Source organism: Trametes versicolor, assembly GCF_000271585.1.
Source record: "Trametes versicolor FP-101664 SS1 unplaced genomic scaffold TRAVEscaffold_14, whole genome shotgun sequence".
Lineage (NCBI taxonomy): Eukaryota > Fungi > Basidiomycota > Agaricomycetes > Polyporales > Polyporaceae > Trametes > Trametes versicolor.
Window position 1 is genome coordinate 246,873 of NW_007360334.1, and position 11,984 is coordinate 258,856.

The 11,984-nt window shown below is 55.8% G+C and overlaps 5 protein-coding genes across 5 annotated transcripts; 2 read left to right on the top strand and 3 right to left on the bottom strand.

Annotated features, from left to right (window-relative positions):
• Window positions 1-1,794: 1,794 nt before the first annotated feature.
• On the top strand, window positions 1,795-2,781 carry TRAVEDRAFT_75286 (uncharacterized protein; the record flags this gene model as incomplete). Its single annotated transcript, XM_008046580.1, has 5 exons — window positions 1,795-1,986; window positions 2,044-2,105; window positions 2,158-2,437; window positions 2,505-2,583; window positions 2,639-2,781. 5 exons carry the CDS (start codon window positions 1,795-1,797, stop codon window positions 2,671-2,673), a joined length of 648 nt encoding a protein of 215 aa, XP_008044771.1. The 3' UTR covers window positions 2,674-2,781.
• Window positions 2,782-3,909: 1,128 nt separating this feature from the next.
• TRAVEDRAFT_24498 (uncharacterized protein) lies at window positions 3,910-5,483 on the top strand (the record flags this gene model as incomplete). Its single annotated transcript, XM_008046446.1, has 2 exons — window positions 3,910-4,161; window positions 4,215-5,483. 2 exons carry the CDS (start codon window positions 3,910-3,912, stop codon window positions 5,481-5,483), a joined length of 1,521 nt encoding a protein of 506 aa, XP_008044637.1.
• A 704-nt stretch (window positions 5,484-6,187) lies between these two features.
• TRAVEDRAFT_53639 (fungal hydrophobin) lies at window positions 6,188-6,643 on the bottom strand (the record flags this gene model as incomplete). Its single annotated transcript, XM_008046581.1, has 3 exons — window positions 6,188-6,228; window positions 6,296-6,333; window positions 6,390-6,643. 3 exons carry the CDS (start codon window positions 6,641-6,643, stop codon window positions 6,188-6,190), a joined length of 333 nt encoding a protein of 110 aa, XP_008044772.1.
• A 1,981-nt stretch (window positions 6,644-8,624) lies between these two features.
• On the bottom strand, window positions 8,625-9,083 carry TRAVEDRAFT_135642 (fungal hydrophobin; the record flags this gene model as incomplete). Its single annotated transcript, XM_008046582.1, has 3 exons — window positions 8,625-8,665; window positions 8,739-8,776; window positions 8,833-9,083. The coding sequence occupies 3 exons, from the start codon at window positions 9,081-9,083 to the stop codon at window positions 8,625-8,627; spliced, it is 330 nt and encodes a 109-aa protein (XP_008044773.1).
• A 725-nt stretch (window positions 9,084-9,808) lies between these two features.
• On the bottom strand, window positions 9,809-11,025 carry TRAVEDRAFT_156303 (uncharacterized protein). Its single transcript, XM_008046583.1, has 4 exons — window positions 10,489-11,025; window positions 10,310-10,421; window positions 10,009-10,250; window positions 9,809-9,939 (listed from the first exon to the last, which is right to left on the bottom strand). Exons 1-4 carry the CDS (start codon window positions 10,645-10,647, stop codon window positions 9,901-9,903), a joined length of 552 nt encoding a protein of 183 aa, XP_008044774.1. The 5' UTR covers window positions 10,648-11,025; the 3' UTR covers window positions 9,809-9,900.
• Window positions 11,026-11,984: the final 959 nt, after the last annotated feature.

Genomic DNA, 11,984 nt, shown 5'->3' on the forward strand with positions numbered 1-11,984 from the left:
GTTGCTTTCCAAGTCAATCAAAAAACCCACATAACCAATGAATGATATACCTCTGATTAGGGTGGGAGGTTCTCCCTGATGACTACTGATCTCATCCTTCTGCAATTAAACTTGCACCTATTCTTTTCCAGCCTGCCTTAGTGAACCCATATACATGGGTTACACTCATTGCTTTACAAGGTCAATCAAAAAAACCACATAACCGGAATTACATGATTTATTAATTACAGTGTTTGCACAGACATAATCTAATTGCTTCAGGTAATCATACACAAAAAGAATGAAGCCAATAGGACCTATGGTTGCTGAGATATTGCTTTTGCAGTGGAGAGGGGCAGAACCTAGGGAGGGGTGCCAGAGGTCTGAGTCTGGGGCAGGTTGATTAGATGCCAACGTGATTAATCTGGGGCGAGATAAAAAAGAAGCGCCCGGTAGATAAGATTAGAAAGTTGGCAGTTGGTAGTTGATTGTGAAAGTGCGCGCGACCTAAGTACGACCTCAGTCCGACCTCAGTTAGGCGAGGTTTTACTATCAACTATCAACTTTCACTTACAGCTTGCAACTCGCCGGGGGGATCTGGCCGTGTTTTCAAGGATTTTAAAAGGCGCCTGCCTTATATGGTCATTAGGCGCTCACGAAAGTTGCGAGTTGCGAGTTGCACATGCGCGTAGATTAAATGTACAATATCACCGCCATAATCCACCGTAACCGTGGCGGTCAGCGTCCAGGATGTCATGAAGCGCTTGAGATCGTAAACAACCCTGTCCGTAGAGGCGCATCACGCCAGTCGACCAAGTGAGACCAGCAGATTCGTGCCAAGACCTCGCAATAGCATACGTACGTAGCAGGTGGATGGTGGCGGTTCGCGACAAGAAGAAACAGGCGCCTATAGCACTGAAGAAATATGGGCGCTAGCGATGTTCGCTCTCTTTCCGACAACCATCATGTCACTGTAATCCAGCGACATTCTAGCGTCCGGCACACACACAATTAAAGGATCTCGAAAAAAATGACGCTTTCAACGTACCTCTGTACCAGTCTGTACCGCCTTCCGCCATGAATTTCAAAGTGTGAAGCAACATCATTCCGCTTATAGCGGAATGATCGTTTGCAACTCTGCTTCTGTTGCCTGCTATGCTTGCGGCCACCCCTGACCAGCCGCACATCGCATGCCCAGAGGCCTGAGTAACGAGGTGAGAAGCTTTAACATTGGACTAGATTGATACTCACCATGTCTTAGGAAACACACCGAGGCTCGCCCCCATTCAAATGAACACGCACAGCGTTCGGATTTCAGCATCAAAGCAATCATTCTGATGCATCGCGATGGCCCACAAGTGGAGCCGCCATATGCTCATGCTTCGCTACACAAGCAGACACAGGCGCCACTGTTACTGCGACGACGCGGACGACTGCGAACGGATCTTCTCGTAGTGACCATCTCGGAGAGTCGGGTCCTCGACCCCATTTCGGTGATCGCCACGGCATTCTTGGCATTGTCCGTTCAAAGCCGGCGGTGAACGCTGCTACCGCATGCGACCTCGACCTGGCGCGGCCAGATGCGTCCGCCTACTGTGCAGGTACCCCGTTGCGAGCTACACGACTTGGCAGTGCCGCCTACAACCTGTCTTCGCGTCATGGTCTTCGAATGCATAGCGAGACAAAGAGTATATAAACTGAGCACAGTGCGACTGGTGTCTCCAGCACTCTGCGAGTCTCCCTCCCACACTCCTCACGTTCTTCTACCTATCAAGTTCCCATTCACTCAATTTACCTTCCAGTCACTCGTAAAAGATGTTCGCCCGCTCGTTCTTCATCCTCTCCGTCCTGAGCTCCACCTTCGCTCTCTACACGAACTACTACCCCCGCGGATACGATGCTGCCCTCGGTGCTCGCGCCGACAGCCCCGCCGACCAGGACCTGCTGAACTCGTGCCCCGGGGGGCCGGGTTCCAGCGCCGTAGAGCACGCTGATAAGTGCACCCTGGTACGCTGCGGCCTACGTCGTCTCCCATGGCTTGTGCTCACGTGTGCATACGTCTAGGTTAACATCGTCAACAACCCCAACACTCGCACGTTCACCGTCCTCGGCGACCCCCAGCTCAAGTACGTCTGCCCTACATCCTGCACACGACGCATATACTCACGGAAATCATAGCTGCGGCGGCGCGACGGACCCGGTCACCGTGACGCTCGGCGGCCAACAGACTATCACCGAGACCACCACCGTCGACGCGAACATCGGCGTCAGCCTCGAGGGCGTCACGATCGGCGGCGGCGCCTCGTCGTCGAGCTCGACCGCTAACACCGTGTCCAAGACTATCAGCTACACGGTTCCCCCGGGCCGCCAGGCGGTGTTCGTCGCTGGGACCGCGCAGCAGTCCCAGACCGGCAACGTCCAGGTCAACTACGCCGACCGCCAGTTCGGCCACTTCATCGTGCGTGTTACTTCTAGGAAGTCGTTGCGATGTCGACGGCTGATATGGTCGATCCGCGTCGTTTCAGTGGTTCACCGGCGCGACTGTTACTCAGCTTACCCCTATCACGAGTGACGTCGAGTTTGACGTCCACGAGACTGCTTGCGGTACGCGCTTTCCTCCCACTTTTTCCTCTTCTATATTCTGATCCGTTGAGCGCAGGCACGGACCCCCGCGACATCAACAACCATAGCTAAACTCGTCACCTCTTGAACGGTCGACTATCTTACCCTGTACGCAGTGATTAATCTCTCCGTGGACCATCAACCTGCATAAGTACTTGTACCCGCTCCAGACCTTCTCACCACCGTATATTTGTACATGTACAATATCTCACGATGCGTTGGCATCTATCTAATATTCTTATTGCGCATACGTTCACGTTTCTTCGGCAATCCACTCATGATTCATCCTCTCATCGGAGAGGCCTTGCGATTACCCCTTGTAATTGGCGTATGTATGCGCTGCAAGTTTGAGGAGCTATCGATATAATATGAAGAGGTTATGCCTATCATCTGCATCTCATATGATACTCCCAGTGGTTGTCGGACCCAAATAAGAGTTACTCAAAGTTTGGGAGTCCGTTCGCGCACGCCACGCCGAGGGACTTTTTGGCGCTCATGGGCGTCTCCGAACCGTCACTTCAACGAATTCCCTCTTGGCTTCGCACCCTCACGCGCTTCTCATCTGTCGTCCATCTGAGTACCTGTAACCCAAACTCGCACGTCTTGGAAGAATTATAGGTCTGCGTGGGTTCTCTCTGGTTCAACGCTTGTTTGGATTCGTGGTGGCGTCTCGGTTTCTACGTCACATCCGAGTCGGGGGCCTACTGGGGTTGCGCGGGTGGGTTCCAGCAATACTTACTTCCCCTTGGTAGGTTGGGTGTCGTGCAAAGCTTTCTACATCAGGACCAAGATCTAATGAATACGGCTGTAAGGCACCATGTATTTCTCTTATATGACCACGATAGATCCTGATATTGTAGATAATCGATGCTTGAGTAAGTAGTGCGATTTGGTCCCTGCGACTCGGCAAAGGTAGCTCAGTACCCCCCATCGAAGTGCAGAATAAGCTGAACCAGATTTATTCATAGACGCTATCTCAACCATATGCGTATGCTGCTACCGCAGGGTCACATCGCGCGGTGGCCAAGCAGTTCAGGAAGCTGCCTGCGGGCCGAACATATCCTGCTCTTGTTGTCCAAGCGTCTACGCCACCTACAAGCTAGCGTGTCACTCGGACCATAGACTATGCGCTTGGATATGCACGGTATATAACCGTAAGTTGTCCACAAACACGGTGTCATTCGCTTCGAAATCCCCGTCGACACCCCGTAGCGTCTCTTCTCACATCGAACAAGGTACGTCACTATGCGCAATGAAACGTCGAGCAATCACTGACAACGGTAGATACTTCTTCGACAGGCGACAACAATGCAATATTCCTCGTCAGAGTCTGCGGCGCACCGTTGCTTACCAGTCAGCGAGATCTTCGAGCTCATTGCCGACTCGCTAGACCCCAAGTCGCGGCGCCGTACACTGGCAGCGCTTGCGCAGACGTGCAAGACGTTGTACGAAGCGTCCGTACCTGTGCTTTGGAAATCGCAATGGGGCCTCGTGAGGCTGTTGCGGCTTCTTCCTTCTGGCACATGGTCCGAAGTTCGTGTTGAAGGCCGAAGCACTCTCGTGCGTTATTTTTTTCCGTCTACACTCGCTTAACTGACTAGGCGAATACACAGACAATCATCAAACCCAACGAACTCGAGTTGACGAGATTCCGTCACTACGCCCACCACGTTCGGACGCTGTGCTGGAACGGGGATCAAGATGATGTCTCGCTCGACACCCTGTCGGTGCTGGAGTCCGTCCGCGGCGCCGCGGGCCAGCCGCTTTTCCCGAAGCTCGACGAACTGCAGTGGTATGAGCCTCGCGCAGAATATTTCCCCTTCATCCGCCTCTTCCTCACGCCGACCATTCGAACCATGGGTCTAGCACTGCCCGCCGATTTTGATGTGCCCATCATGGTGGAGGCCCTCAACCACGTAGGGAAGACGTGCAAGAACGTGGAGTGCCTTCAAGTCGTCACGAATGAAGAGGAAAACCAGGGTTGCAGGGACTGCACGGGCGACCTAGGCGACGCTCTCGCGGAGTCCCTCGAAGGCATGAGAAATCTCACGAACTTCGCCGCGGAGATGCTCTTGTCGGCGAATTGCATGGCGGCGCTGGCACAGCTTCCTGGGCTGTCGGTCCTGCAAATCGTCGTTAGGAATGCAGAGGTGGACGTGTTCGCTGTTTCGACATGCTTGCGCGAAGGCCCATATTTTCCTGCACTCAGTCTACTGGCAATCAACGTGGATGGACTCGACGGGAGCACGGAGACTATCCTACAGGCCATACAAAGCGAGGACCTGCAAACGGTGTCACTGCACGCCACATGTCAACCTGAGGCCTCGGCAATAAGGCAACACCTAGAAGTCATCGCGGCCTCCCCGTACCGCGACGCTCTAATCTCCTTGCGACTTGGGTTCGATATTCCCTTCTCCCGGGACGGCGGGCCCTATCCCGCGTCTGACGTCGGACATGCGCTCCAGCCGCTGTACGCCCTTCCCCAAATCGACACCTTCACCATCCAAGGTCACAAACTCATCGTCGACACGAACACACTCCGGGATATCGCGACCGCCTGGCGTAAGCTCGAGATCCTCTCCATAATCGATATGAGCGACCAGCTGCACCCCGACAGTGGAGCGCACGTACCCCTCGATGCTCTCATACCGGTCGCGCGCGGCTGTCCATCCTTGTACCTCCTAGAGCTCCACGTGAATACGTTTGTGGTGCCAGAAGAGGCGACGGTTGCACGGCTACTCCCGCAGCCGTCACAGTCTACGCTGCAGTACCTCAGCCTATACAACGCGCCGATCACTACGCAGCCGTCCCCATTGATGACATTTCTGATACGATTGTTCCCCGAGCTGCGCGAGGTAGAGCACCATGAGACAAGGACGTGACGGTACGAGGGACAGGGAGTGATTGACTTGAAGGGTAGGTGGAAGGTTATGTAGGATTTGCTGCAGGCGAATTAACCGCGTCCAAGCAGATCTCGTTCATTAGCAAGTCTTCCGAATAGTTTTTGAGTATCTTAGTATGTTTCTTTACTCATTCCGTCTTGCGCTATTTAGAGAGGCGTCACTTACCACTTGATTTAACTGCTTTGCAGCGTACTTCGCACGATGTGCACACTGTAGGGTATATTCGTGCACTGATTCTTACAGCGCTGGCCCTAGCAATGGACAGCCTCATCGTACGGTCAGCCCGACTACATGCTCCACCCTACGTCGCTGATATTGCCCTCGGCTTCACTACATAAACAGAATGCACATTGCGCCATCGTGGCTACCTATTGCGGGTATGAGCGCAGCGCGCCCTCCCGAAGCCGGCGTGGGTGCAATGCTCCCGATATCGTTATCAGCACCCAAGCGTCTGCCATCTGCAGCCATCCCGCCCACCACCACTTCTTATCGTCAGAAGACCACGTTCGAGTTACGTTCTCTCGCTACCTCTTCTGTCGGGCATAGACTCATACGATCGCATATAGGCATACACATTCACAAACACTCGTTACTAGAACACTGTCCACTCCGACGTTCAGCTCCGGGTCGTCGCTCCCTCTGCTCCGTCATCCTCCATTCACCGCGTGGTTCTACTAATGTCTTCAGAGAATGGCAGGGAGGCAGCCGATGGAAAGGAGACCACCTGCGAATACAGTAAGTATCTTTCAAACACTCGACTTTTGAAGAATGTCGCTGCGCTCTAATCTTACCGAAGCTGTTGTTCTCGCAGCACACAGCGTTGGAGGAGCTATTACAGGTCGGTTAACTCGCGATTCACTGCGAATGATATCGAACACAGCTTACCAGGCGTTGCCGCTTCCCACGCCGACGACGCTGATGGGGGAGCAGGTGACGCCGATCGGGATGTTGATGTCCTGGAGGATGACACCGATAGCGGCCAGGATCGGCGCGATACCCAGGCTGTCGGCCGACTGGACGGAATTGCAGCACTGGAGTGCGCCGGTCGAGCAGGAGCCGGCCTGGGGCGTCGGGCTGGCGACGGCAAGGATTGCGAGCGCGGTGAACGCGGTGAAAACAGCGGTGGTCTTGGCGAACATGTTGTTGGAGAGTGAGGGAGAGTGAGGCGAAGCGGGGAGAGCTGGAGCTGAAAACGCTTGGAGTGAACGACGGTGAGTGTTCAGTGAGGAATGTCGGGCTCTTCACAAGCCTTTTATATTTGAGCGACCGTCTGACGACCTCGAACGATATTTGCAGAGATGCATCGCTACTCGCCAAGACTGCGCGGAAGTGCGCCTGCTGCTGTCGCACGGACGTCGCATCGACCAACCAGGCAGCGGAGAAGACAGGTGTCCAAATGCCTCCGCTCCACTCCCACCGCAGTGCATTCTACTAGACGAGGCGGTGTCACACCTCGCCGTGCATACACACATGTACGTACTCATTTCTCGAGAGCATACACGGATCACCGGCCCCTTCCGCCTATGTGGTAAACTTCTTTTAGGGCGCGAGTGGAGCACTGGCAGATGGCATTGGCATCATGCCAAAAATGTTGCACACGCTACACGCAATACGAAGAAGATCCCGCGGCGGATGTGTGTAATGTTGCATGCTGCGAAGGTATTATGGCATGTACTCCACATTGTGTCCTTTGTGCCTTGGAGCTGAAGCGATGAGATATCGAATCACACAGGATCAGCCTCCCGTCGACCACCAGCTCTACAGGCCCTGTGACTCCGGATACCTCCTTTATGCTCAATCACAGCGGACACTGACATAGCCTAAGCAAGCAGATGACGGGGCGCCCGTATGCTACTTGCACCGACACATGCTCCCACATAGCAACGCTCATATGGTTCAAGCGGTCCAATACCGGTACAGGTATGTCATAGAACCCAGCGAGTCCCGAGATATGATATTCCCGTCCACTCACGGGATACACAACGAGCGCCGCAGGTCTGTCTACCCCGGAGAATCCAGACCCACTTCGGGCATGCTCTGCGCGAAGTACTCGACACTGTTCAAGCGAGGAAGCGAGGAAGTACAGGAACCCGCTTGGTTGCTCCACAAACACGCTCGTTCCTCTTGGCTTGACGTTATGCTCTCCGGGAGACAGTCGCCCACCTTATCCGCGGTGGACGCGGCGGGACCTCCATTGGCCTCCAGCACGTATGTCTGATTCCACCTTTCCGTGTCTTCCTGTCTTCCATCTTCTTTGCTCTCATCTTCTATCAGCTGCGGCGCCCAGACATCGGGTTGCCACCCACACCATGCGCAGGACGTGCATTCTGTCCTTTGTCTCTGACATGATCGCCTATCGACCTGTGCATCCTGTACATCCAGGCCAAAAACAAACCGCCGGAACACGGATTCTGTTCATCTGCCACGCGGAGATGAAGCGTGTTCTCTACGACGGGCCCCGGCACGGATGAGGTCACCTCGCCCGCTCTGGGCGAGGGTCGTCGCTCTATCCCCGCTCGCCGCCTCGTGGATGGTGGGACGCGCATGTGTGGGGGCGCGGGCTCTCGTGAATACATTGCGGCGGTGCTGCTGGGAACTGCACCCGGACCGAGGTACGTTTTCGTATTTGTCGGAGCGGCATTGCTTGTCAAGTTCAGGGCGGGAGGAGGGAAGGCGCGGAGTGGATATTGGGTCCGAGCCATGTGGTGTGAGCTCGTCGGCGAGCGGCGATGGGGACGGGGAAAGTATGGTTTGCGTGCGGGTGGTTGAAGGCTCATGCGATGCAGCGCTTCTTCGCTTGCTGTATTTGACGAATGGAAGTGCTGACCGCTCGGGCATGTCGTCGACGAAGGGACCCCAATCATATGTAAGTCTCCCCGTCCCTCTTGGCATCTATACTCACTCTTTCCAGATATAGCGGACAGGTTAAATAGAGATAACGCCCATCGCTTGTAGTGACAACCACACACCATTCAAGTGCATGCACGTTGTCGCAGATTCCGGGAGAGACACGCTGAACCACGATATTCGGGTCTAAATCATATTCCAGCGACTAAGCAAACGGTACGTTCTTCCGAGAGATACAGTGTCAATGCGGGCGATGATGATCACGCTCTCGTATCATAGGATAATCGGAATACAGCCGATAGAGATGAGCGAGCCTGCCAAACACGCGGTGAGTAAAGGTCCGCCAACTTCGAGCCTCCGATATTCTCATCGTGCCATTTCGCTTACCTACGGAGTTGTCCTCGCAGCAAACGGTGATCGCCGAGCTGCAACCCTCTTCAGCAAATTGCTCGCTGAACACACGGTGAGAGAGGAGACGTACCAGGCTGATCCAGATCCGAGGCCGATCCCGGTGATGGGTGCGCAGGCGATGCCCACGGGCAGATTGAGGTCCTGCACGACGAGGCCGAGGGCGCCGAGCAGCACGGAGGCGAGTGAGCTGCTCGCCGAGGTGACCTGGTTGCAGCACTGGATGGGGCCGGTGCTGCAGCTCTGCGGGGCGGGGGTGTTCGGCATGGGGCTGGCGGTGGCAAGGATTGCGAGCGCGGAGAGCGTGAAGAGGCGGGACATCATGGTGGACATGGCTGCGGGGTCGGTGGGTGGAGGTGCGCAGATGATGGTGTGCTGAAGGTTGATCTACAGGGACCGAGGCTTAAGTACGTGCTGCGCGGAAGATGACGACGAGGTATGTGCATGACTCCTTCACTCGGATGTTGACGCTCTGTGCCAAGGCGCGGCGACTCTACACGAACAAAACCTTTCGCAACATGTATTGCTGCTTGGCGTCAGCTTACACCGTCGTCATCGCCCCGGAGATGAAACTCTGCCATACAGTGCCCCTTCCGGGAGGCGTCAGAGCGGACCGTGTCCCATTTGGCCTCCTCGCGACTCTCGACTCTGAATTCTCGCTATTATCCGGGGCCGAAGCCACCCCACTTCTCATCGCCTACCGCCGTACACACACCGGCGACACAGGGTCACAACGTACACAAAACATATCGCTATTCCGAGGACGGCCCGTCTGCCTGGGTCGCCAAGCTTCGCAATCGAGGGCTCGAGACGTCGGGGGTGACGGGGGCGCATGTTCCCACTTACCTGAACGCCGTCTCTCTCACCCGTGCTAGAATTAGACCTCCAGGGGCTATTCCGGCGGGACCATGCTTGAGCCAAACGCTACGTCGTTCGAATAAGTACCTCCTGGCGGACCGGAATCAGATGTCGGTCAGTGCCAAGCCTTCGCAGGTTCGTGGCATGATGTGTATATTACTATGTCTTGTTGCCCGCGTATTCGGGGTGCTCGTTGCTGGGGCACAGGACGTAGCATAATTCGCAGACGTAGTCCGTATATCGCGCATAGGCGCAACCAGAAGACGTACAATACGCCCTACAACTAGAGCGAGTTCCCCGTGTTCGGGACGAATGTGAGCACCTGCAACGCACCCGATCAGTCACCTCTCCAACGCAGTGGGCTGAGCCTAACAAGGTTCGAAACACGTACCACCTCCTGCGCAGGCCCAAACTGCTCGCGGAACAGCTCGACGTTTCCCGTGAGCGTGAGCGCATCCGCATGCTCGACGTACACGATGTGCGCGCCCTGCGCCAGCGTGCCCTCCGCGTTGACCCAGTTCATGATGAGCGCGCCGTCGGCGCCGAGCGTCCATAGTGCGGACTCAACGTCGCGTGGTGTGCCGGAGGCGGCGGTGTATGCGTTTGGGGCGGCTTGTGCGGGTCCGGGGGAGACTGTGGGATGTGTGAGATATGAACAGGGGAGAAGAGAGGGAGGATAAGGAGAGGGGTACCTTCGGTGGTGCCGCCGATGTAGACGTAGTTCGCGTTCGCGTCGCTGATGTTGTCGTCCGAGCTCGTGAACCCGACGATGCCGCCGAAAAACGTGAAGTCAGCGAGACCGTTCTGTATCCCATTCATACTGTGTCAGCCCGTCCCCAACCCGTACACACCGCCGCGAGGGGAAACGCACCAGCGTCTCAATCTCGAACGGCACCCCGCTGTGTTTCCCGCATCGGCGCAGCACGACCTCCAAGGGCGACGTGCCCTGCGGCCCCAAACCATACTCCCCATACTCGTTCGCCGTCTCCGACACCGTACCACGCAGGGCGCCCGAGGTCGCGATAGTCATCTTCAGCGTGCCCGTCGGGTCTGTGCATGTGGTGGGCGACGTCCGTGGAGCGTGCACGCGTTGGAGGTTGCGCCGCGGGTTAGGCGGGGGCAGCCCGCTCGCGAGGCGCTGGGCGTTCGTGAGCACGCGCGAGCCGGAAAGGACTTGCTTGAGTGCGCGGAGGGGCACATCGGTAGGCCCGTTGAGAGGCGTGAAGGCGTCGGGGGCGCGGCGGACGCGCGTGGGACGGAGCGGGTCCGAGGTGTCGTCGCGAGCGTGGACTTCTAACCCGGCGAGTTGAGACTCTTTGGCGCGGGCCTCAAAGGCGGGTATATAGGTCGGCCAGTTTAAGGACGCATCGATGATAGTAGGGACTATTATAAGTGAGGAAGGAGTTCCTTGGACGGCGAGGGTGCCGGGAACGGCGAGGAAGGCGAGGAGAATGCCGCTAGCGAGCGTAGAGAGAAACATGACGGGATGAATAGTGAGTGTTGGTAAAGAGTGTGGTGCCTGTGAGCGTCAGGAAAAGCTGAAGAAGGGACAAGACCGGGGAAGACGTGAGGCGAGTCCTGAGCGGAGGAACGGGGGTTCCAGTGCGAGGATGGGGGGAGAGCGGTTGTCGTAGCGGGCGCGTGGTATATATACTGTTCTGGAGCTGACGCAGAGGAAAAGGTTAGCCCGTTCTGAGGTACGTTCTGAATCGGATGCTGTGGAACCGAGCAGGAAGCGGGCTCGCGCCTCGAGGTTGGGATTGGACGAGATGTTGGCTTAAAGCAGGTCCTTGTACTGCTTCTTGCTTGCGCTTCTCACAAAAACTGTTCTTTACTGCATTCTAGCCCGTGGAGTTGATCGGAAATAGTGTGAAGAGTGCTGCTTGCAGCGTCGGCTGGCGAGAGCCGAACACTGTGGGAAGGATATACGCCGATGTAAGGTGTATAGAACACCTCTGGCTCCCAAAAAGGTGTTTCGAACACCGAAAAGGGACACACTTAAAAGAATTGTATAATATAAATCGGTGTTCTACACACCTCCGTTGCTTGTCTGTCTGAGGAGGTGTTCCGCACACCTATTATATGCACATTTTTCAGAGGTGTTCTCCACAGCGACAACAGTAAAAGCTGTTCCCAACAGCTTTTAGCACTACCTAGGATACACACGGACGGAACGGCGGGCTCGGACCCGTTTCTCGTCGCCCTCAGTAACACCAGTCCACGCGTGCACCCTCCTTGATAACTATTCCCTCACCGGCACCGTCCGCCTTCGCCTTCATTTCTCTGCCCGCGCTCCTGCGATGCAAGACAGCTCTCGGAAGCCCCGTGATGCACCTGCCCTCATACGCCTTCGCCTCAAACAATACG

Bases quoted from the DNA above. Each gene is read 5' to 3' on its own strand.
- TRAVEDRAFT_156303 (XM_008046583.1), bottom strand. From the start codon at position 10,647: ATGACTATCGCGACCTCGGGCGCCCTGCGTGGTACGGTGTCGGAGACG. The intron at 10,251-10,309 runs GTACCCCTCTCC...CACATCCCACAG, and splicing joins CATCGGCGGCACCACCGAAG to TCTCCCCCGGACCCGCACAA. The intron at 9,940-10,008 runs GTACGTGTTTCG...GGTGCGTTGCAG, and splicing joins TTGGGCCTGCGCAGGAGGTG to GTGCTCACATTCGTCCCGAA.